This window comes from Haliaeetus albicilla, chromosome 11 (genome assembly GCF_947461875.1).
Source record: "Haliaeetus albicilla chromosome 11, bHalAlb1.1, whole genome shotgun sequence".
NCBI lineage: Eukaryota > Metazoa > Chordata > Aves > Accipitriformes > Accipitridae > Haliaeetus > Haliaeetus albicilla.
In genome coordinates, this window is record NC_091493.1 from 19,084,712 (window position 1) to 19,109,386 (window position 24,675).

At 53.0% G+C, this 24,675-nt stretch overlaps 1 protein-coding gene across 3 annotated transcripts; it reads right to left on the reverse strand.

The window, feature by feature from the left end:
• Window positions 1–554: 554 nt before the first annotated feature.
• On the reverse strand, window positions 555–22,829 carry PITX3 (paired like homeodomain 3). Of its 3 annotated transcripts, none has more exons than XM_069796483.1 (4): window positions 22,558–22,829; window positions 8,096–8,236; window positions 3,089–3,294; window positions 555–2,085 (listed from the first exon to the last, which is right to left on the reverse strand). In XM_069796483.1, exons 2-4 carry the CDS (start codon window positions 8,202–8,204, stop codon window positions 1,522–1,524), a joined length of 879 nt encoding a protein of 292 aa, XP_069652584.1. In that variant the 5' UTR covers window positions 8,205–8,236; window positions 22,558–22,829; the 3' UTR covers window positions 555–1,521. The 3 variants fall into 3 exon arrangements, with proteins under 3 accessions (XP_069652584.1, XP_069652585.1, XP_069652583.1); XM_069796484.1 differs by lacking the exon at window positions 22,558–22,829 and adding an exon at window positions 22,443–22,461; XM_069796482.1 differs by lacking the exon at window positions 22,558–22,829 and adding an exon at window positions 10,295–10,460.
• Window positions 22,830–24,675: the final 1,846 nt, after the last annotated feature.

Here is a 24,675-nt window from a genome sequence, read left to right on the forward strand (position 1 = left end):
GGAGCATGTGCCTGAGGAAGGGAAAGGAGGCTGCATGGGGCAGGGATGTCCTGCTCCCCTGTTGCATATGGAGCTCCCTTGGGCTCTTGGAGGAACCCACTGCATCCCTCTGCATTGGCTGAAGCAGCAGGTCCCCCTGGTGCATGTACATCTCAGGAGAGCCACCTCTGTTTCACGGCTTTCCCAACAGAAACAGGGCAGGTTGATGCAAGTCAGCCTCTCCCCTGGCCCCCATCCAGCATGGCGGGGAAGCCCGAGCCCGGAGAGGCTCAACCTTCCTGCCACAGTGCATGCATGCAGACAGGGAGCAGAAGGCTTGTTTTCCCCTTCATACTGTGTCCATGGGCTTTTGCTGTCCTGAGGAGCCAGGCGATTAATTTGTGAGCAACAGATATAGTTCCTCCAGACCTGAGGCCCCTCTTCCAACTTGGGCTGCCTTGTGCCAGCGCTCCCAAGGATGCTTGCTCTCACCTGGACTGCTGGTGCTCGATTTCTGAGTCTGCAGATGCAGGTTTGTGCTCTCAATAACCAGACAGGCAGAAGCCTCAAAGGGATTGTGCCAACTTTTATTTTATTATCTTTTTTGGAAATGGGATTTGGAGAAGGGAAAGGAAGGAGAAGTGCAAGGGGGAGCTGATTGTTGCAAAAGTAGATGCTTTGGATGTACACTGGCAAAGGTGTTCCTGTCTGACTGGAAATGACTGAAGCAGTAAAGCATGACAGGCTGGATGCCACCTCAGTGGATGTGCTTTCTTTACAGGGTTTTTGGTTTTAAGGTCTACTTTGTGGGTTATTTCACGTACAAAACAAAAAAGCATATTTTAATGTCAATATATGTATTTGTATATATATGAGATATATACACACATATTTCATATCCTTGCGACTCCCAGTTCCTAAAGGCTTCAAGTCTGAAAGGCCATGCGTATATATGCATTATAAAGAGAGATGCCAATCAACTGAGACAAGGCTTTCCTCACTGGCTGTGTGATAAATAAGTGGGCAAGAAGTCTTTAACTGAAATCTCGCATGCGCGCAGGGAGAAGGGGTCAGCCAAGCACTGAATGGCAGCCCCCACGTTGCCTTGTCCCTGGCTGTTCCCTGCAGGGGTGGCATCTGGCTGCCTGTGCTGTCCCATGGATTTGGGGAGCTCCCTCCTGTGGGGCTCAGAGAGGCAGACTGAAACACACTTGGTTCTGCTGCCTGTGGGTCAGGCACCCTGCATGTTGGGGCTCCTATTTCCCCGTGGGGCTTCCAGTAGACTGTTTTGGTTTCTTTACCACGAAGGAGGAGGTTTGGTGGGCAAGAGGGGAAGGGGTTTGGGAGGGGAAAGACAGTCAAAATTCACCATACAATAGTTAGACAAATCTTCATAGAGGTCCGTCTGCCTGCTCACCATGCTCGCTGTCTCTTGCTCTTTCATGTTCACTCTCATTCTCTGCAGGACGTACGGTGTTGTAGGGCTAAAGGTCTCCTTTTGTCAGGCTAAGGTCAAGTCCATGGTTGGCGGAGGGCAGCCCTTCATACGGGCCTGTCCACGGCGTATTGGCAAGGACTCAGATTGGAAGCCGCTGTCTGCACCGCTGGGTAGGTGAAGTTAGCATGCTGCTTGGCCTTCAGCCGCAGGCTGGCCAGGCTGGAGTTGCATGTGTCCCTGTACATGTAGGGGCTGGCTGTTGAGGCGTAAGGACAGGCACTGGATGAGACAGCAGAGTTGAGGCTTGGGCTGTTCAGGTTGTTGATGTTTCCCAGGTTGTTGAGGCTGGAGGCTGGTACTCCAGTCACCGCAGAAGGGACCATGGATGAAGGCATGGTCATCGAGGCAATGGAGCTGGGTGGGGAGAACATGGGCTGGGAGGAGAGGGGACTGACATTCATGGAGTTGAAGAATGGGAAACTCTTGGCCGAGAGCGGGCTGGTGGCAAGACCCTTGGTGGCCCAGTTGTTGTAGGAATAGCTGGAATACATGTCATCATAAGGCTGCATCAGTCCGTTGAACTGGGCTCCAAAGCTGTTCTTGCACAGTTCGGCCTGTTGGTTCCTCTCCCGTTTCCTCCACTTAGCTCTGCGGTTTTTGAACCAGACCTGCAAGAGAGAGAGTGGGAGGGGATGGGAATCACTCTGGGCTGTCTCTGGAAGGGGCTTTGTCCCAGTCTCTTTGCCCAGGAAGGTGAGAGCTGTTGAAGGGCTGGGGATGCTCCCAGGCAGCTGGGAGGCTGAGCATCAGGAAAGGTTTGCAGCAAGAGGTCTGGGCTGCAGGGTTATCACCCAGTGAGAATCGCCACCTAAATCAAAACTCAGCTACTGCCATTTTACAACATACAGAATAACCCATGTCACTCAACAAATGGATGCCCTTTATACAGGGAAAAGGGAGGAAAATATTTGCTATATTTCCAAGTGACCACAGCCCAAGAGGAGGGGTTGGGGTTGTGTGACTTGGGAGCAAAGTATTTGGGTGATGCGGTTTGAGAGCTGCTGAGTGGAGGAGATAACTCTCTTGTTTTGACCACCTCAGGACCAGCTTAGGGTGGAGTGTTAGAAGTCTGTCTTCTAACAGGAAAATCTGTTAGCATTGAAGGGACTCAAACAATATAACTTCCTAGAGCGTGGAAGCTGCTGGAAGGCTATTCATGGTGCTGCTAACTCATATTTCTAGTAGAGGAGAGAAGCTCATTCCACCTGGAGCCCTGCCACACTATGCCTGTGACTGCACAGTGGTTTGGGAACCCCAAAGAGCGCCCTCCAGCAAGGCTAAGGCTGGGGGACAATGGCACTGCAAGGAAGGGGTCTTCTGGGTTGGGGCAGCCAGCTGGTGGGGCTCTGCGTGGCAGAGCCTGGGCTTTGCATCTCCCTGTGTTGTTGCAAGGTGGCACTGGATGGGGAAGGCACCACCAGCACGTGGTATGTGTGTGGCTGGGTGTGTCAAATCACTGGTGTAGAGCCTGGTGAGCTGTTTTCAAGACAGGGAAATTTTCTAGGGCCCCTAATTCCTTCTGTGGTTTGGGGACAGCTTGGTGGCTTGTATCACAGCCAGCTTCCTCCCCACAAGCTCGGGCCTGGGAAGGCAGGAGGGCTGCAGTCCTACCCGGACTCGTGCCTCCGTCAGGTTGGTCCAGACTGCAATCTCCTCTCTGGTGCTCATGTCTGGATAACGGTTTCTCTGGAAAGTGGCTTCCAGCTCCTGGAGCTGCTGGCTGGTGAAGTGTGTCCTCTGCCTCCGTTGCTTCTTCTTGAGTGAGCTGTCTTCAGGGTTGGAGTCGTCCGTTTGGTTTTGCTGGGACTTCTCGGTGTCTGTGCAAGAAACAGAAAGATGGGATAGATTCCCCGAGTTAACTCGGGGGCTTGGATGCATTTGGGGAGCGCGTCCTTGGAGCAACCAGTGCATGCTCAGTGAGGTCCCCCCCACCAGCAGCTCCAGCTGCACCCACAGGAGTGGTCCCATCTTCCTCCCTCGCACTTCTGAGCAGGTGTCCACCCTGCATCACAACTAATGGCCCTTTGATGCAGCAAGGCTTGCCCTCATTTAACTGCTGTAATGGATGTCAGCTTCCAAGTGACTGGACTTGGATTTTCCAAACTTTTAATCTCTGATTTTCATTTGTCACAGTTAAAATGGGTGATAGTGGCAGAACTTACCCAGGCCAGCAGTTTCCTGCTCTGCTTAAAAGTCTCTGCCTAAGGTGCCCTTTAAAAAAACTGAAGAGAAATTGCCACTTACGACACAGCAAAAGATCCAGTAGTGTTTTTGTGGGCAAGTGATGGGAAAGGGCAAATTGCCAATGATAGCGAGCTGAGGCTCTTAAATTAACTAAATTTGAGGAGCACAAATTTTTATCCTTCTTCCCTTCTTACTCCTCTACCTTCTTACTTAGGTGCATGTATTTTTATTTTTAAAAAGTAAGAGGTGGCTTCTCTTAGACCTTACCATGAACTACTCCAGCATCTCTGCATCCCTCCACCCCTGCCCTCCTCCTCACTGGAAGATCTCTCTCCTAGAAGCAGCGTCTTTCATTTTGTTGCCCCTTAAATGAACATCTTGAAACTCTCCAGTGTTCACACTGGTATCTAACTGAAAAGTACTGCTCAGCCTCCTCCTAGGCATTAAGCCCAGGCTTTAACGCTGAGCTTTGGGCTCCTGTGGCTGGAGGTGGGCAGTCAGGTACTTGCCTGTGCCACAGCCACTCCTGGGGCTGTCAGTACTCTGCAAACAGGGGCAGAATGCAAGTAGAAATATCTTCCACCATCAAAAGAAAATATCACATTTGAGCACTTGGGCAATCTATGGAGGACAACCACAGGGAGGAAAGCTACAGCTCATGTTTAATTCTGCTGGGAATCAAGACAAGCCACCATAGAAGAAAATTATTCCAGTGAAAATAATTTCTGATGTTCATGACCTCCTTCCTCTAATCTATAAGCAAGGTGAAGCAGTTCCAACTGAAAATCAGGTTTTCAGCAGGGAGGGGATATGTTCTTTTACAGTGGGAAATACTCAGCTAAACTAAGTAGAAATTATTGCAAACAGTTGCCAAATTGCTGCATCTGGGAGAAGAACCTTTAAAAATCCTGGCATCACTCCGCTAAGATTCATATTAAAAGGACTTTTTGTTTGGTTGTGGTTTTTAAGTGGAAACTAGCTTAAAAGGCTTCAAAGTCCAGAAAAATCCTAACATGGAAGGTGTCTTGTACAGCCCCTTAAAAAGCAAAGAGGCAAGAAAACAGTAACCTGGAATACAGGTGGGTGAGGAAAAAAAGGATTCCTCAAGTCAGATGGATGTGCTCTGGAAAAATGTACCCCATAAAACCTAAATGGAAAAGAGAGAGCCTAAGAGAGAAGCTGAAAAGCATGTGAGCCCCAACAGAGAAAGGACTCTGCTGCCAGGCAGTGCTGTACTCAATAGCAGGTGCTTTAATGGAGCCCGGCCCTGGGAGACACTCCAGTCCCATGAACCTGGTGCCACCACGCCGTTCCTGTGGCAGCATGTTAATTCAGAAATCTCTCCCTGCTGTTCCTGGGAAAACCCTCCTTGCACCTGCCTTTCTCCAAAGGGAGGAATGCTGGAGTCATGGAGAGCAGTTGCAGGAGAGGCACTTGCTCTTCATGGAGGAAAACCTGGGTGCAGTCAGAAAAGATTTCTTTCTATGGGTACGTGTTGCACTGATTGAAGCCACGTGGGTTCCCTGCAGGCTCCCCACCAGCCGCCTCTGCTTCTGTGGCATGTTTAATGCTATCCACCAACAGGAAAGCTCATGCAAAGAGAGCAAGCTGGCTATTGCTCATGACAGCAGGGCACAAGCTGGTTCCGCTGAGCAGGAAGGTGCTGTCTCCTGTTCCCAGTGCCAGGACCAGCTCACGGTTCCATCCAAGGTGTACCCACATGAGAACTTTCCCAGTGCACTCTTGAAACAGACAAAGCCATAGGATCTGAAAAGTGGAACGGTAGGAGCTGGCTGTGGTCTTCTGGTACTCTCCTCGTTCCCATGAGCATCTTCATGTGGGAATCCCACGTTCAGCAGAACTCTTGGAAGCATGCTTTTAATGTGGATTTTTTATAGTGGTTCTTGCCAAGGAGATAAATCTGATTTCTCTAGCTCAGTGCTCTAAGCCAGTGTTGGAAGAGGGAGATTCCTGCATTATCCATCTCAAAAATGGATTAAAAGGGGAGCGATGCCACCACATCTGACCTAGTTATTAGGAATGGCTCAGTACAGATGAAGGGACATTTGGTTTGTTTGTTCATCTGCTAAGTCTGGGTTAAGAGCCCGAGGCATACAGGGGATATGTTCCCATAGGAGTCCCTGACAAATGTGGATTTCCAAAGGGGCTGCTGCCAAGCTGGAGGCTGTGCCCTGATCGGGAGTTCCTGCTCAGGTCCGCCCTTCATGCAGGAAGAAACTATACCAAGAGGGAAGAATAATGGAGCAAAGGTACCACTGGCTTATCAGCTGCACCTGGGTGGAAGAGCTCACCAAGTATCTTGCTTTGGTATTTGACTTCTCCATACCTTCTGGTATAGAACTTCCTATAAGTCTTCTGAAGTCCAAGGAGATGTAGGAGTCCTGAGTTTGAGCCTGGAAAAATCTCTGCAGCTACACGTTCCTCTTATTGTTCTCTCCGCTTCTGTACCTGCTACCTGTGGCTCTTCCTGAGCATTGCTTATAGGGAGTGTCATCTCTGTTTCTGCTGCTTCTCTAGGGAGGGGAAAAGTGCCCTCTGTAAATGGTGCAGAGCTTGGATGTTGCAGTGGAGACCAAAAGCATGGCAATATAGGGAAACAAGAGACCCCGCAGGAAGGACAGACCCTGTGGGTGCCCTGAATCCATGCTAAGGAGCAGAATATAGGGAGATGCAGGGTAGTTCATCACCTTATCCTTGCTCTCCCCCTGACTTGTGCTGCCTGATGAAACCAAACAGAAAGGGGTGTCACAAACCACACCACACCATCAGAGGACGCTTGGGATGTCTGAGAGCTGAGCCCAGACAAGCAAGGTTTGTGTTCCCTTCCTCAGGAACTCTTACTCTGCAGATGAAGGAAGCAGAGTCGAGGAGGAGTAGGCAGGCTGCTCTCTTGAGGACAGGCAAGAAGTGCCAGATGTGCAGCCCTGCCCACTGTGGGGCAGCCCTCAGTGGCATGCTCTGCTCTGCCTGACACTGGTGATGTGTGGCTGCCATTGGCCTCTCTGGTGTGAATGCACAAGCTGCTGGCCTCTGCATGCAGGTAGTGCTGGCAAACACCCACCTCCCAGAACCATTTTATTTCTAGACCATTTAAGATGGTGGGGAGTGACGTAGCCAGGCACCCGGTGTTTATTGTCAACCCAAAATAGGTTGTGGAATATATCTCGTGCACGTTTGCCCACTCAATGAAATGACTGCGGTCATAGCTGGAATTAGCTGCTCATGCCTAATGGAAAAAAAAAAAGTCAGCTCCTAAATTGGCAGTTCTGCGGCATGCCAGGGTGGGCTCGATCAGGAAGGCCACTTGAATGGAGAGAACCGCCGTGCATCCAAAGCAGCTGACGAGGAGCCACTGAGCTTGGGGATGTGCCCAACTAAGGTACGCGTGCAGCAGGGAATCCGGCGGGTGGATTCTCTGACCATAGTTATCCTAGCGTAACTCCCTTCATGATACTTACTCTTGGGAATTTTAATCTGCATCATTATGCTTATTGGCTTTTGCATGCGGGTGAGCCTGGAGGCTTTACGCAGGGAGCAGCAGGCTGTCCCTGGCCCTTGCCTTCCCTCATGCTGGCACTTTGTATTGTCCTGCCACATTGAGAGCAACAAGGGATGGAATGGCCACAGGACAGATGCAAAATCTAGGGAAGCCATAGCATTTGGTAGCTGATTTCTGAGCAGGCGTGAATGGTGATGTTTCTTCTTCAGAGCCTGACAAAGAATACAGTAGGCTTGGGGTTGGTTCAGCCTTTGGGAATGGTCAGAGGCACCTCCTTGGGACAGCAGCAGCTCACTGCGGAGCCTTGCACCAAGACGCAGCTGACCAGGCTTTTTCAGTTAAAGCAGGGACAAGACAGTATTTCTCTTCCTTCTTATTGCCTGAACCCGGAAAGTTCAGCCCAAGGTTAACCCATAGCATGGAAAGTTTCAACCTAAGCAACTTAAATGAAGTTAAAAAAAAAGGGGGGGGGGGCAACTTATAACTAGGTGTAGCCTTCTCTGCCTTGGATGAGATTTCCCATGTTGTAGGCAGAGCTCTCCTGCTCTGGGGACCCAGTTTAGGTGAATACAATAAAATCATGGTTGGGCAGTGACCCAGCTTGCCTGACTCCTGCACACCACAGGCTGTGCCCTCTGTCAGCAGTGGTTTCCCACAGCCAGGGCCAGGCAACCACATCACCAGGACGGTGCTCTTGCCCTCCCAATGGCGGTCATTGTGCTACGCACCCCTATGCCTTCCCCCTGCTTGCTGGGACAGCTGTGCTGCTGTGGCACTGTGCTGGCTTGTGGTATGAGAGGAAGCTCAGCGTGTCCCTGGGAGCACCGTAGCTGACTCCTGCAAGCCACTGGCCACCTGGATCCACCCGCAAGGACAGGTCGGGGCCTCTCTTGCATCTTGAGTCTTGCACTCACCGCTGTGGTCCTGCCCTTTGCAGCTGTTTTCGTGTTGAGAGGTTCCAGAGTCTGAGAGGGACAAGGCTGGGCTGCGAGCCTCTGCATCTGCCAGCAGGTTGAAATCCATGGGGCAGGGATGGGTGGCAGAGGACAAGGAATCTGAAAAAGCAGCAGGCACAGGGTGATTAGAGAGATCAATCTGTGTATGTGACCTCTCCCCACCCCTTCTGGGAGGGACTTGCAAACCCTTGAGGAAAGGCCTAGGAAAAGCAAAGGATCCCTCTGTGATCCTTGGACCCCTTTGAGTTTCCTGGCTGGAAAATGGACATGCCAGGCTTTCTGCTGAGCTTCCCTATAAATCAAAGATCATCTAGTGACACTTCTATTTGCAGCCTTCAGAGAAAGAGCCTCCAATTTATAGGTGACATTCAGACTGAAATAGCAACACCGGGAGCATGCTGTGTAACGGAGATCTGAGGAAGTGGTTCTGGACCAGCCAAGGGCTGTTAGCACCTTCTCCAGACATCTCACCTCTCCCATCCTCCCTGCCCAGCTTCCCTCCTCTTTCTCCCTTGCTTCTCCACAAACCGGTCAAGCCCAAGTAAAGCTGTCCAGATAGCACTAACACAGACGTACACACACACAATCGCAAAAGAAGAGTACCCCTGTGCATGGAACTGATAGGAAGGCATGTCTGCCTGCACAGCTGCTGCCGCAAGCAGGGACCCAGGCAGTGCAAGTGGAGTCCTCTGGGGTACATAAGGACCTCTGTAGCCTGAATTAACATGGGAATCACATTACGCACCCTTGGGTGCCTGGGAATGAGTGATCCTGGCTGCAGCAGCAGCTCGCTTCCAGCCTTGGGTTGTCCTGGCTGAAGGCTCCCTGTGTCCTCCCAAGTGACTGTCCTGTGCCTGTGAGCCACCTCCCCTGGCTGAAAGCATCCCAGCTGGGAAGCTGGCGGTGCTGCTCCCACAACTGCAGGCACCACTGGGATTTCTCTACCACCTCTTTCCACACCTCTGTACTAGGATCAATTACTCTCACCATGCTCTTCCTAGGGGGCCCCTGCACCCTCCACTTGTGTTGCCCAGAAGAGCTCAGCTGAGAGCACCACTTTGTTCTGGACCACCCTGGACACTCATGAAGAGGCAGGCATGAAGCAGTAAGGGCTACAAGCCCAGCCACATCACCTTGGAAAGGTGAGCTGGCCCTGCATTAGCCCTTAATCTGAGTTTTGGGTCATAACCCTGCTGTATGCAGGACCAATGCCACCAGTGCACGTGTAATGGTTTCTGAAGGCTGGACTGCTTTGAGGGGGCCATAGTCCCTAAAACTCTAGTCACCCCAGCTAATAGCTCACCTTCCCATCTAGGGAGCCTCTCACTCTAAAACATAACAGCAGCTGATGCACTGTGCCAGGATCTGGCACCCCTGGGTTTAGGGGGGTTTGGACCAGATGTTTGGAATTTCCAAACTGCAGGTGGAGGTCAGTTGTGAAGACTGGATTCTAGCTGGTAAACGATTGCCCAGCCCCTCAAATTCATGCGTGTCAGGGAGGGAGCCTGCTGAAGGCAGTATTTCGTCTGGACTGCGCTAGTGTTTAGACATGTAAACAAGAGATTAATCGCATAGCTGTTGCACCTCCTTTGGAGGTGGATGACAGTGACTAAGAATGTATTTTCAGAGCTGTCTAAAACCTCCTACCAATTTGAGCAGGGCTGCTGCCAGGGCCCTTGGCAAGGCTGACCCCCATACCTGCAGCGTGCTTCCCAGACCGTGGTAAGAGGGCAAGGAGCCATTTCTAATGGTTACCTGCCCGGTTTCTGCAGCAGATCTTGCTCACGAAATCACCAGCAGTTTTCCTGGCTCTCCCCTTCGCTTGACCTCCATCCCTAGCCTTTCCTGGGTGCTGACGAATCTGTCTCGACACCGGCCTCAATCAGTGCTCTCCTAAAGCAGCATCTAATGAAGGGACCTGGTGTCTGTTTCCCAGACCTTTGCCTCACTCTGGGCTGCTCCTCTCCTGTGGGAGAGAAGTGGCAGAGGCTCCATCTTTGCCATGAGGTTGGTTTCCATTTCCACCTCGCAGCAAGCCTGACCTTTGATGTCCGCTGGCTGTGTAAGCTCCCGGCAGCAGCAGGGCACAGCCCTGTTGCTTTTTGCCATGTGTATGTACATGAAGTGATGTGACAGGGGCTGTGTTTTCTTTAATACCTTTGCATGGAGTAGGGGGAGTCCATCTGCTGCTGATATTGCCATGGCTTTTAGCATTACTCTCGGAATTATGCAGAAACGCGCAGTGAATTAATTCCATGGATTAAGTCTTGATTAAGATGTGTGTCACTTTGCTGTCTCAGAATTTATTAAGAGCCCTTCTTGAGGCGGCGGCAGATGGAATTTCTGCCCAATGTTTGTAGATGATAATTTCCCCTCTTCTACAGCCATTTGCATACGATTGCATCTGTCAAGCACAATTTCCTCTCTTCTAGGGCTTGACTCTGTACTGGACCAGATTTAAGGAGGAATTCAGACCTGCCTTGCTGTAACTGAAGGACACTGTCCTCCTGTGCAGGGTCCTGTTTGCTTTGATACTCTTTTTGCACATCTTGCATTGCTTTCATCTGTGTAAAATAGAGCAAAGATGGGAAAATCAGGGAGGAGTATTTTACAGCTGGTTCCATAGGTGTAAATGACCACACAAGGTACAAGGCTCAGGGGCACCCAGTCCCGGATTGAAAATTCATGCCCCATCCTGAACCACACCAGTGCAGTGGTTATGAGGTTGATCCAAGCTGCTGGGCACAACGCAGCATGCCTGGCCTGCCTCAGAGATGTAGTAGGCACCTAGATTAAAACTGGTTTTAAAGTGTGGCCCATATTCAAGTTGAAACTGGGACTCGCGGCTCAGAACAAGTTTGCTTTTTGAACTGAACTTAAAACTAGGAAGATTTCAGAGAGGAGATTTTATATGTATATATGTAATTACGTACCTATTGCATGTGCCCTATACGGTGGCATCAAGGAAGGCCGCCTCAGCTCACTGAGCAGGTCACGGAGAAGCAAAAGCAAAGGGAGAGGGGGGTCTGCTCAGCATGATTATGAAGGACCACAGGAAAAGTCTGCAATGGGGACAGCACGTGAGCTCTGTACCAATGTACTTACCCAAAGGCAACCCCATGCCATTGACACAAAAGGCTGTAGGTATTATGCTAGCCCTTTTGGATTTAATTAAAGGAGCTTTCTTCCACATTGGCTAGATCTTGCTATAGGCAGAGGCATCAAGAAAGTCAGCACTAAACCTTCATGGCATTTCTATCAAGTTGTTTGCCTGGTCTCAGGGAGTTACTGAAATTCACACCTCAAAAACACCTTTAGACAAAACCAAATTTATCTCCATCTGAGTCTTCACCTCACTTTTAACATAAAAGAACAGTTTCTTTAGGCACAGCTCCTGTATTAGCAATATGCAGCCAGGCTTGCTCAGTGGTTTCAGTTTTGTAAAACTAGCTCCGGCTCCTAGCCTGCTCCAGCACCTGTAACTCCCTCCATCAATGTACGTAATTGCTCCCGAGGTAAAGGTTCCCAACTCTGTAACAAACACACCCTTTCTTCCAGTTGCTACCCATGTGCATCCTCTCCCTGGCTCCAGTGCAACAGGGAGCCCTCCAGCTGGACTGGGAGCTGCTGTCCCTGCCCCGTGGGCACGGTGGAGGGCAGGGGGAAGAGACCAGCTCTGGTTCTGGGCCTTTTCTCATTTCAAATTCACCCCCTTTCTGCATCAGTGTCAGGCTGCCCAAGTTGGGGCCACTGGAGCAGAAGCGCACTTCTACGTGAGGAGGGAAACCTTGTTTACCCAAAAAGAGCAAGCGAGGGCCCCTGTGACCTCTCTCCTGGTTCTCAGTAACACACTGCTCTATCAGTCAGGAGCAAAGATGCCTTTGCTTGGTTTTTTTGGAGGGGCAGGAAGGAAACATAAAGGCTGACTGTGAGCCAAGTAAGGCTAATTATAGTGGTGGCTTTTGTGAAGTGGATGTTGCCTGCTGAGAGCTGCCTTCAGATTGACAAGTGCGTGCTGTTCAACTCTCTTCGCTACTGTCGGCGAGCAGGCTACCGGCTGAACCTGCTTTGGCAGGTTGATCTGGAGGGGAAAAGCTGTCTCGGGTTGTTTTGATGTTATTTGGCTTCTCATGGGCATGCAGGGGACCTGATACTTGAGGACCTAGGCAGCAGCAGCATACGGACCACTGGTGACCCACAGGTAGGAGGGAAGCCCAACTGGCTGGGCTCCCTCCCACAGATCGGCACAGCCCCACAGACCTGTGAGCTTCCGCCACTGCCTGTGCCTCCGGCCAGGGCCACGGTAGCTGCAGCCTCTGCTTGGGATTGCTGATCTCCACAAAGGGTTCAGGGTTATCCCTCAGGCTGAAAGGTGCTCTGCGATTGGTTGGGGGGGTGGTGTCTTTTCTTTCTTCCATCCCCTGAGGTGAAGGTATGATGTTACACTAGATGTCTTGGGGTCAGAGCTGTCTCTTCCTGCTCCATCAATCCCAGAAGTCAAACTGCTGGGAGTAACTAGATTCCTGATGGAGTCTGGCTGATTGCTTCACTCCTCTCGTGCTCTTGTTCCCTGTGTGCTGCCTTACTTTTAGCAGAGATAAACATTTTGGACTCTATTTAACTGTGCATTTTCAGGAAGACGATCTGCCTCCATACTTTGGTCCCCAGGAGGAGCTGAGCTAAGGTGGAGCAGCCCCTGCCTCTTCCTCTGCCCCATGTCAAAGGGAAAGGGGCTGAGGCTGTGCCTGTTCAATCCTGGAATAGTATTTTGTTCTCTGGATACACGTGTTTGTTCAGGGGATGGTGCCATCAGAGTGCCTGTGGGCTGGGATTTCAAGTGCCACAGCGTGCACCGCACATGAATTGCACTGCAACCTGAGAGCCAGGCTCTCTTCGCTAACTGAGTGCTGCCTGCAACAGGCTCTTTCCCTGCAACTAGAAAGAAAAAAGGATGGGACACAAGACAAGCTCATCTTTCTTTCCTCAAGACTACAGAAATACAACTATGGGGAAACCAGGGTCACCCACTGCTAAACATCTCAGTGTAGCCTGAAGTCTCTAATCTTAATGGAATTGCAGCAGGAACCAAGAGTGACCATTAATCACTGGAAGATAAACAGCAGCAGCCAAACGGTGACCCAGAGCACCGAGCCATTACAGGACAGGAGAGCAAGCTGCCTGCCTCCCAAAAACTTCAGGCTGTGCACAGCCCCAGGCTAGCTGAGCAGTGCTTTTGGGTGCATTCTCAGAAATGGATCATGGACCTCCAGCAAGGGCTGAGTCACACATTATAATAAACTTTATTTCTTGATTTAGTCCTTGCAGTTGGGCACTAACTCCTAAGCTCCGATGGTGGGTTGTTTTGTAGCGGTGTGTGCTGCTTTGAAGCCTGGACCATGGTTTGGGGTTTTTTTCCTCCCATCAGTAGGAATTGCCAAAGCTCCCTGAGGCGCTTGGTATCTTATTGCTGTCAGAGCAAGTTGGCTGGCACTGCCCTGCACAATGTGTGGGCTGCAAGAGCATCACCAGCAGTGCGTGATGCCACACTAAGCGCAGCAGCCTGGGCCATGGCTGCTGGGCTTCCTGCCTGCAGCGAACTGCATAGGCTGGCTTTGAGGAGGGCATTCAGGCTGTTTCCACTCCTTTTGTGCATGGCTCTACGGAGAAGTTCCTGATAATGTGAGGCAGGAAGAGGATGGGGAGATAAGGCACTGTCACTTACTTGGCTTATGATGTAGGTAAAACCACTTGGCTGTTCTGAGACTCCATCCTTCATCTCAGAAAATGATGTTAATGAGCCTATCTGAGCTGGTAGAGGCAATGAAGCAAAATTCCTTTAAGTGCTTCCAGATCCTCAGATAAGAGGTGCTAGGGAAATGCCCAGCCTTGCTGGACACTGCCTAAATGCATTCCCCAGGGGCTGGCGGCAGCCTGCAAGGTGAGAGCAAGCCGCTTCCTTCCTCTGCTTTGACAGGAGCCTCCAGCTGCGGAGGAGGGTGACAGCTGAAACCTCTGCTCTAGGCAGCACAGGGTTAATAAATCGCCCATATTCCGGAGGATTATCACAATGGAAACGTCCCAAGGATTGACAGCTCCATACCCATGTCCACAGCAAAAAAAGCCCACAATGGAATGTGTCCTGTTCGCTTATTTGATGGGCTGCACCGTGCCCCTGTGCTGGGGAAGTGTCCTGATGTAACCATGCCCCGTACATAACTCACCATCCTCCCCGATGGGTGTGTCTGCGGCCCCTGGACCAGACTGGTGCAGACCTCGCTGAGCTAAAGCGCGGGGGTCTGCAGAGACAGGGTGACGTGCTTGGGCTTGGCTTAAAGCAAGCTATTTGTATTAGTATCTTTGGAACCCAGTGCTGCCCTTAGCCTTCCTGGATAGTTTTTGAAATGGCGCCCAAAATTTGGAAATGAAGAGCTAATCCTAACACAGAAGGAAAGTCTTGCCAGACTTTCTGTAAAGTTGGTTTTTTTTCCCTAAACTAAATGTTTGTACTTCTTGCATTCTTGTAAGCATTGCACTGCAGGTCTCGCCATGTCCGGCTGGGTTTCTGGTATCCCTTGGACGCTCAGCCTCAGCGGAGCTTTCAGCACCTTGGCTCCATCAGCCACGACTGAGATTTTCTTTCTGACAGACTATGCAGTTATATTAATAAAGCCATGCTTTGTTATGGCTTATTTTGTTTGTTAGGCATCTGGAACAAAATAAATCGGCAAAGGCTCAGCTTTGCCCAAACAAATGGCGATCGCACAAAGTTGCTGGCATGGTGAGGCTCCACGGTGCAGGAGTACTGGGAGTGAGAGTGTGGTCTGCAGTTATGGGGGAAGAAAAGTCCTTCAGGGAAATTAATCCTTTTGCTTTGACGAAGGGAGAAAAGAGACAAATTTCAGTAAGAAATTCTGCCTGGGGAGAATCTCGCAACCGAAACAAAGGACCCACTAAAGCAGAGCACTGGCATCAGCCTGGCCCAGACGTACCGACCCCGCTCGTCCCTGCCTGCCCTTGCCTGCTCCCACAGCCCTGGCTGGCTTCAAAGCGACCCACGCCAGCACCGTGGAATCTGCCTGTGTCCACATGGGAGAAATACTTGCACAGCCACAGTTTATGAGGGACCGTGATCTCCTCTTGCACCTACAAGCTGAGCAGGAGCAGAGCCGGGAGCAAGATGAGACAGTTGCAAACCAGGATCCGGGGCAGGAGTGAGAGGCGCAGGCAGCCTGCCTGCAGCTCAGGGGCCAGACACGCGCTGCTCACACAGCAGCAAAGGGCAGCAGGGCCTGGCATCAGCAGATCGGTATGCGTTGCTGTATTTATTTGGGTGATTGTATGAATTTGACTAATTATTCCGGCAGTCAAAGGGAACTGGCCTGATTCCCATGGGGGCTGTGCTCGCAGCAGCATGGCAGGGTCATTTCTGTATCTCTGCCGCCGTAAAGTTGGCCCATTTTAGGGAGGTTTAGATAGCGAGATCAAGGACTGGAACTCTGACTCCAGCTGCTGTCAGGAGTTTTGTATGTAGATGGAGGGCAACAGATGACTCAGACATTACCGAAGATGTAAATGATTCTCAGGATTAGTAAACAAGCTCAAGAAAGCCCCTAATCAAGTGGGTGATGCAGGGGGTTGAAGGTCAGGAAGGATGCCGCCGTGCCATCGGCACGTCATACCCTTATGGCTGGCAGACCTCAATGCACTGTAGAGCTGCCCGTGGCTGCCATCCATCAGCACTTCTGCTAGAAATCCTTTCTGGAGCAGTTCTACTTGATCATGATCATTTGTTCTGTGACAAAACTTGGCAAAACCAGCAGCTATAAAGCAGCTTTTTTGGGGGGGATGTTGCTGGATCGTTGTTTTAAAACAACCTGGCGGAGCCCAGAGGGTTGCAGAGCTGCAAAGGGAAAAGTAGTGACTGCTAAGGGTGCCGTGACAGCCCCACCAGCCGCCATGGCCAACAAGAGGCTCTGTTGGTTAAGGCAATGAGAGCCCAGAAGCGGCTGGCTCGATCTGAGGGACGTGTTGTCTCACAGTGCAAACCCACAGCGCTGGAGGGAGCCGATGTCTGCTGCACCTGGCTGTAAGGTTTCCTGATGATTTGTCTTCCCCCCCCCCCGCAGCAATTTATATTTAAATTTTTTTTAAAGCTCTCTGGCAGGAAAACCCTTGCAGGACGCAGGCTGCCGTGAATAAAACAAGCGGATGATCTCAGCCCGCAGTATCCCTCCCCTCTTCCTCGGGATCCTGCGGCTGGTAGGGCTGGGGCTGGGGCAGGAGGAGGGTGACTCCGGGAGAGGTGGTGGAGCTCGCTCCCCCTACTCTGCCTTTATGGACCTTGCAACATGCCCTGAAGGTCAGCCTGTTTACCCAGACGTTGTTTGAAGGGGGCTGAGGGAGGTGATTAGCCTTCCCCACTGCAAACGCTGCTGGGTCCGATCCTGCAGCATTTTTGCAAGCGGCCTGTGCTGGCAGGATCAGGCCCACAGACCGCCTGGTATTCGTGCCGTGTGCCCACAGCAGACGGTTAAATTGTGCATGTCGGGGGTAACGAGGAGGAGGAATGGCGGGTGGGCGAGCAGGGAGGGCTGGCAGCCCTCCATCCCCGCAGCCTCTCGCCCAGGTGCCCCGCTCAGGGCTGTGGCAAACCGCCCCGTGTCCCTAAATTCGGGGGCACAACAGGCATCACAAGCAGCAAAACAAGAGGTTTGAATTTCAGGATCCTGAAATGCACTAATGCACTGTACTGCCTAAGGACTGCATACAGAGTCTGTCTCTTCCCCCCCCCAATTCCTTAGTTTTTCCATCTGCTAGAGGCTGCATCCCATGCGGAGCCTTGGGAGGTAGGCAGTTTGGGTGGGTACTAAAGCAAGCTACAGAGCCCTAATTACTCATCCAGTCTGGCCCTCGGGCAATCCCATCAAAGTGGTTCAGAGAGAAAAGGGACAGGGCAGAGGGAAGTGAGCTGTCTCAAAACACTGCCGCTTGGGTCACACCACCTCCCTTCAACCGGCTGGCCAGCCTGCCTGCTCTGGGGACAGGGACCTTACACCCTGGAACATCTCCGCCTCACCCAGCCCGCTGTGACAGCCTGCCAGCAAACCCCACCTGCGGCTCCAGGGCAGCAGGAACGGCCCCTCCAGCCTCCCATCGTGGCCTGGGACTAGGGGCACATCTGAGCTCAAGCACTGGGTTTTCTAAACACTAGTATTAAAACCCACCCAACAAAAATTAAGCTGCAAAACTCTTATAAATGGGACACAAAAGTGCACGTTGTTTGTCACTTTGGCATTTGTCCCTGATTAGGTACGGATCTATACCCAGACTGACCTTTATGACTTGACTGATTTAGCTTAAAGATTTAGATTTTATTTTTTTAATCATCCTGGTACGCCTAGTCCTCTAGAAAGTCTTACTTATTTTGCAGGAAAACTTCCACGAATTTACTTTAAAAAAATAACCTTGCAATAAATGCATACAAAAAAAGAAAAGCAACCCCAACTTGTAGAACTGGAAGTTGGGATATTGCGGCACCAAAAATAAAACTGATGGAACAAAAAGGGAATTTCATGTGGTTTTCATTGTCAAGTCTAAGCTCAGAAACAAACAGGAAATAAAAATGGCTAACACAAAAGAGATTTCTTTTAAAGTGTGTTCAAATCTAAGTGGGGAGCTGCTTTATTTGGGAGGGATTCTCTGTTTATTTGTTTTTCAGAAAGAGGAGTAAATAAAAATGTCCACACACAGACAGGTCAACTTGATTTACAGTTAAATCCTCATACTTCTCGCTGGTCATTTATAATAAGCTTTTTTTAAAAAAATTAGACTTGCATAAATGGCAGCATTGGAAGGGGGAGAAAAGGCAATGGGGTGCATGGAATGCTTCTGCTTGAAATGAGGATGCGGCAAAGAAGGAACAAAGAGGAAGAAAGAGAGGCAAAAGTAACTGCAAACTCTCTGGTCATTCATTTTATTTCATCTTTGTACTTTTTCAGTTTTTGCAGGCAGCTCTGCAGGCACTGAGCCTTCCAGGGCATGCCATCCCACTGAAGATCCCCAAGTAGCGAATAAATGTGTTTGTTTAAGAAGAGTAGTCTGCAGGATCAGGGCTATGTGAAATAGAGCAGCGTATGTGCTATATCCTACAGACAGAAGTATTTCTTAGGCTCTCAGGTTTGGGATTGTGGAACTTGTTTGATAGGGGTTTACAAACAGGTGTTTCAATCACAGTAGCTCTGATGGTGATTTTGGGGGGTTAATTTAATGCAGGCAGGACCCAGCTCCCCACATCAGCCGAGATCCCCAGCAGCTACAGCTCCATTAATGCATCTCTGAACACTTCGAACAGTTGAAGAATCAGATGGACAAAATTAATAGCAGCTTCTGCGAATTCAGCTCTGGTTTCCCTCCTCTTTTGCACTGTTAACAGGGTGTAAATGTTTATTTTCTGGTGGAGCTGCGGTTTGGGAGATAGCAAAGATCATCGGATTGATGGTCAAGGAACAGAGCTTGTATTTCTGGCTCAGCTCAGCTCAGGTAATTCTACCAGAGCTCAGTTTCTCCTCTGCACAACAGGGATATTTCCCTTCATGCTGAAGCATCCAGAGATCCGCCTATGGAGAGGCTAGGTAGCTCCCAAGGAGAGACATCGTTAAGGTGCAGCTCTCCAATAAATGAGGGCTCTAAGCTTGAACTTGTACCCTGCAAATCAGCAGGAAATTTCATGTTCAGCGTGTGGAGAGTTGGCCCTCTTCCTGAATCTGCTGGGGCAGTACTCCGACACCAGTGGGGAGGATCTCACTCGCTCATTCCCCATCTCTTTTTAAAGCCTAATAATAACAGAAACGTTTCTCAGCTTCTGCCCAGCTAGATCTCCTAGTTCCTTCCTGAAAACAACTTTTAATATTTAATTGTTGCTGAAAAACAGCAGATCCATCACTAACCATTCCACGGGAATTTGTGGCTCTGGCCAGGCTGCCATACCTGTCCTCCTCCAGGGTCAGAGGGAGATGAGGATTTCGAGCAAATCTTTTCCAACAGAAGCAAGCCCCTCGGCAGCATAAGGGACCGGGGCCGGACTCAGCGCAAAGGCTCCAGGAACAGCCTGTGGACTCCCTTAAATGCCCCAAGGAAGCCCAGAGCTAATAACCAGCTTCATTCAATTCCCAGTCACATTATTATCCAATCTGCCAGAGGCATTAATATTCAGAGGTGAGGCAGGAGGAGGGCAGGGGTGCTGGCAAAGGGGGGGAGCAGCACACAAAGGGGAGGAAGGGAAGCGCAGCGGGCTGGCCTCAGAAATCCTCCTTCTCCAGCCATCTGAAACCCCAGCCCATTTCAGCCGGGTGTTAACAAGAGAGGGTTTTTCCTATAGCCTCAGCACTAACTTCGATGCCAGTTGGTGGAGGCTGTCCCCCTGCCAACAGCAAATGCCCGGGCTTGGCACAGCCCAATGCCCTCAGCCCCAGCAGCCCAGGGCAAGAGGGAGAGCTTTGCCCCCTCTGCCATGAGGCCCTAAGTAAATAGCAATCTCCCATTTTCAAACAGCCAGATAATCACTGAGCCTGCATGGAGACACCACAGCCTCCCATTTCTGACCTTCCACAGCCCCACAGTCTCATCCCGCTGCCTTTCCGACACAGGGCACACAGCATGAAAACACCGGTTCTCCCCATCAGGGACTTTGTTCCTAGCCTAGGTACCCCCCCCTGTCCCCAGAGCTGGAGCACATGTGCCAGGTCACGAGACAGACCTCATGTCCCCAGCTCATCTCGTCTTCCTTTTGGAGCGGTCTCCTAGATCGGGTTTCTGGCTTTTTCTTTTTGGCAGTCTCCAAAGTCAGCCTCACCTCTCAATCTCAAGGTTTTGGGTAGCATCTGACAGAGAGAAAAGATGCCACTCTTTTTTGCCAATTCTCCGTAGGGTACATTAACCAATACTTTTGCAATCCAGTCACAATTTGCAGATCTATTAATTGCCTGAATTAAGCCCTTATAGAAATGTAATAGATACTAAGCGAGGCTTGCAGCGGTTCCTCTGCCAGAGAGAGATACTGGTTTTTAAACCAGTGCCTTGGACAGGAGACAACTCAGGAATATAGATGGGTATTCATGAGGGGAGCCTGGGCTGCAGGTCACACAAACCCAGTAACACCAGTAACAGCAAGAAAAACTCTGCCCTTCCCCAGACCCCTCTCCAGACTGTCAGGGAAAGACATCTCCCCATGAGGGGTCCCTGTAAGGAGTACCGGGCATGGTGCGACCATTTGCTGATGAAACATCAAACCCTGCTCTGCTTCTGCAGACATTTGTGGAGACTGAAAGCAGCTACCGTGTTCTGCTGGTTCCTCAGGAGCCAGCAAGCAGCTCTTTGTCCCTCACAGCAAGGCACCATCGAAGCCTGCACAAACACCCATCCCTCCAGCTCACCGACAGGCCGAGGGGCTGGGAGGGAGTGCGGGAAGCCAGGGAGACCATGATTCCATCGCCAGAAAGGTGGTCCTTTCCCTGTCTTTGGAAGGCGGAACAGGGGTGACGCTCCTGAAGGGCACCTTCCTGAGGTGTTGCTTTTAGCATCTCCCAAAATTGCAGAGGGGATAGAGCCATTTCATCCCTAGCATCCTCCAGGCCACGGGCCAGGCAAGGAGGACCCACAAGCTTGTCTGGCGGATGCCGAATTCCCCTCTTTGCCTTCAGCCCTAGTCTCCACTTAGAACGTGCATGCATCATGGGCCCATCCATTGGGAGGCTGCCTCCCTCTAAGGTGAGGGAACGGGGAGGCAGACGAGGGACTGGTTTTGACTACTGCACCACCAGCTCGAGCATCAGCCCGGCGCGATGGCTGGGGGCTCATACCCGGCGTCCTGCAGCAGTGTGCCCCTTTGCGGCCACCCCTGCGGAGCCGGCTGCTCCGGGCTACCCAGACCCGACGGGGAGAAAGGGGCTGCACCGACCCCCGCCAGCGCCTTTGCAGGGCCCTTGGCGCTGCTGGGGGCGGGGGGAAGCCGGCACACTCCCAGCCCGTCGCCTCAGCTGTCCAGCCGCGGGGGCGCCGGGAGAGGGGCTGACAGGTGTGCCCCGCTCGGCGGCACCGGGCCCACCGCCACCCCCCCGAGCCCGCTCCAGCAGCTGCGGCGGCCCCCGCCTCGTCCGCCCTCCCCCGCCAGAGCCGCGGCCAGCCGGGGCGAAGCCGTCCCTCTCTCCCGCTCCGAGGAGGAGGACGGGGGGGAGGAGAAGGGGGTGCCGCCCTGGCGGGCTAGCCCCTTCCCCGGGGCCGCACTCGTTGAGCGGGGAATAGCCGAGGGAGCGGCCGGTACCGGGCTCCGTCGGGCGCCCGCTGCGGTCTTCCGGGCTTCTCGGGCACACGGCGGGTCGCCGGTTTGCACAGTGCCCCCGGCACCGGGGAGCCCCGTGCAAGCGCCCGGAGGTCCGGCGGCCGGCTCTGCCCGCAGCCTCCCAGCCCCGGGCGGCCGTGCTCCGCCGCGGCGGCTCGGAGGTCCCGGCGGAGCTGCCGCAGGGGTCGGCGCTCGCCGCCGCTCCTTCCCCCGCAGCCCGGCCAGGTCTGTTGTTCCCGGTCGGGCCCCCGGGAGTCCCGGCCGCCGGGGCGCGGCAGCCAGCGGCGTCCCGGGGCAGGTTCGCCCCGTCCGCGGGGGCCGGCTCGCCCTCTCCCCGACGCTGCAGGGAGGTCGGCTCTGCTGTAAACAGGAGCCAGCCCGTTACATAAATATCATTTATCCAACTGTCCAAAAGCCGTCGGGCTGCCTTCCTTTTCCCCGGCGACGTCTCCCCGCGCCCTTCTCCCTCGGACCCCGCAGACAGCTGAGCCGCATCCCGTAGCGCCGTTATTTACAACGAGCCCCGGCTAATTTAAACAGCCCCTGCCCCGCTCGCCCGAGTGGAAAATGACTAAGTTTAGCAACGGCGAGAGGCTCCGGCAGCGCTTGCCGGGAGGGGCCCGCGGCGGCCCCGAGGGGGCGGCCGGGGCTGCGGCACCCCGGCGGCGGCGGGCAGGGGGCCGCCGGGCCCTGCAAGGGCAGAGCGGGGGAGGCGCCGCGCCCCGCCGCCGGGCGGGCGGCGGTCCCGGCAGCGCCGGGGGGGGGGGGGGAGCAGCTCCGCCGCATACGGCCCCGGGACCTCTTCGGGATGGCAGGGCAAGGCTCGATCCGCCCGCTCTCCCCCCGCCCCCCGGCTGCCGCCCCTCGCCCCGTGGGAGGCGGCGGAAAGCGGGCCCCGGTCGGGACCAGCGCTGCCCCCGCGCCGCCGGGCAGAGCGCGTCGATCCGCCCCCGCCGGGGATGCTCTTACGCTGCCCCAGCGTCGGAAGGGCTGCGGGGAGGGGTGTCTGGGCTGGCACGGAGGGGCTCACGGGGAAAGAAGGGGAGAACCCCGCCCGGGAGGCCGGGGACGGAGGGGCACTTACAGCGGCTCCGGATGCGGGCTCGGCTGGGCGGCCGTAATCCTGCGAGAGGGGCGAAGCCGGCCCCCGCCCCGCGGCCCGGGCTGCTCTGCCGCTGTCAGAAAGTAAATCCCCCCGGCTCCCCGGGCACTCTGCGCCTCGCTGCCGGCCAGCGGCTCACGGGGAGGGTGGAGGCGGAGGGCGCCGGCCGACTGCCTCCCATTCACCCTGGCCATTCACTTTATGGCGGGCGGCCGGCGCCCCCCGCCAGCTGCACCGGGCGCCCCGCTCCCGCCCGCCCCATTCCAGCTGCGCGCCCGCCACCGCCCGCCCCGTCCAGCACCGCCCGCCCCGGCCCCGCCCCGCGCTCCCACCGCCCAATCGCCCCGCGACTCATTTACATCCCGCCGCATCCCGGCCCCAGGACTCGCCGAGGAGGGCAGTAGGCCCCGCCCCCCCCCGCCGCACTGGGGCCGCCGCCTCTGCCGCGCCGGGGCCCGTTGAGCGGCGGGCAGGGGGCATCACCCGGCCGCTGGGGTCCCTGCTCTGCCAGCCCTGGGAGCACATAGGAGGTGTCCATGTATATATATATATGTATATGTACACTTACATATTGTTGTTATCGCCGCCGTTACTGTCGCCTGCGGGCGTCGTTCACTGTTCGGCGATCCGGTGCTCTGGAGCCGGTGCTGGGCATCCGCGCCGCTCAGTAGCGGCGCGGCGAGCCTGTTCGGGCTTACAAGTTAGAGCCACCAGCCAGGCAGAGGTTGCTGGGGGAGCCAAGTCTATAGTCGGCTGCTGGAAGCGTTCCCCTGCGCGACGGAGCAGCGGTTGCAGAGGATGCTAATTACGGGCTAATTACTGCACGCACCGTTCCGGCTCTCAGCCGTACCGAGAAGCGTTTCTCTTGCAATACCATGCCGCTTCTGCCGGGACGCGGGGCTGCCGGCTGTGCGGGAAACACCGCGCTCCCACCCGTAAATGGCTGGCTGGGAACCCACATGCTGCTTGTGTGTAGTTCAGGCTCCAGCCTGGCTCCTGCCGAAGTTCATGGCAAAATCCTGGTGCAGTGGTACAGGGTCCAGTCCCTCCCTGAAATGTCCCCAAATGTTCGCCCCCGCTAGAGCAAGCCTTGGACATGTCGGATATGTTTGCACACACATTTCACTCCCAGCAGACACGTCCCAGTGCTTGCAGGGAGAGAGAGGTTTGCAGAAGTCGGCTTAGCCTCTCCGTCCTGCCCTGGGATGCCTGAACCCAGGGGAGAGGTTTATCTCTGCCAGGCTCTTACGGAGCTGGATGTGTGACTCTACGCTCTGATTTTCTTGAGGTCATTTCCATGTCAACCTGCTCCCCGATTTATGATGCCAAAGGTCACCCTCAAGCTCTTACACTGACATATTTTAGAGATTAGGAAATAATGTTGTGAGAATAGGAGTGAATTTTAACCCTGGGTGATTTATAAGCCATACTTAGGGAGCCTGCTAAATGCATAACATGGCATATAGATACGCATGGGAAGACAAATGCACACGAAGAAGCACAGGATGTAAAGACAGGTTAAGTAGACCAAGGCTTTATGGATTACAGTTCAAAAACATGCACAAACATGTTAATCCAGTAGAAACACAGAGAGTTTAAAAGGAGTCACAATGTTGACACGCTTATGAGAAATTACCATGTTTTTTTAATGGTAGTAATCTGGGGTTTGTGTTTGCCTTACTGTTTTTTTGTCTGCCAAAAATGACTGCAAGCTAGACCACATCTTTTTCCGGCCCAGATTTTAATCCACCCCAGCATAGGCTCGTCTCCGTCAAGAGGAGCAGACACAGTATAACAGCACTAGCACTTTCCACAGGGCAGTGTGTCTCTATCACCACATGCCACAGGGAAGCTGAAAACCCTACTCAAGGTCTGCCGCAATGAAGGGACCTTATTTTGAATTGCCTCCCTCTCCCTCCAAACCTTTCACCATCAGTAGCCTGCAGCAAATACAGTTAGTGCTTACACTTTCAAGTAATAATGAAACAAAAGTATTTTTAGCTATTTCCCTTGGGCAACTGGAAATACAAACCTGCACTATGTCAGAAGCTTGTTCCCTGTGGAGCACAGTGTGAAGACTACTGGATTAGACCATCCAGA

Coding starts and splice junctions, on each gene's coding strand:
- PITX3 (XM_069796482.1), bottom strand. CDS start 10,394: ATGGAATTAATTCACTGCGCGTTTCTGCATAATTCCGAGAGTAATGCT. Junction 3,295..8,095: donor CAAAGGGCAGGACCACAGCG/GTGAGTGCAAGA, acceptor TTTCTTGCACAG/ACACCGAGAAGTCCCAGCAA. Junction 2,086..3,088: donor TGACGGAGGCACGAGTCCGG/GTAGGACTGCAG, acceptor TCTCTCTTGCAG/GTCTGGTTCAAAAACCGCAG.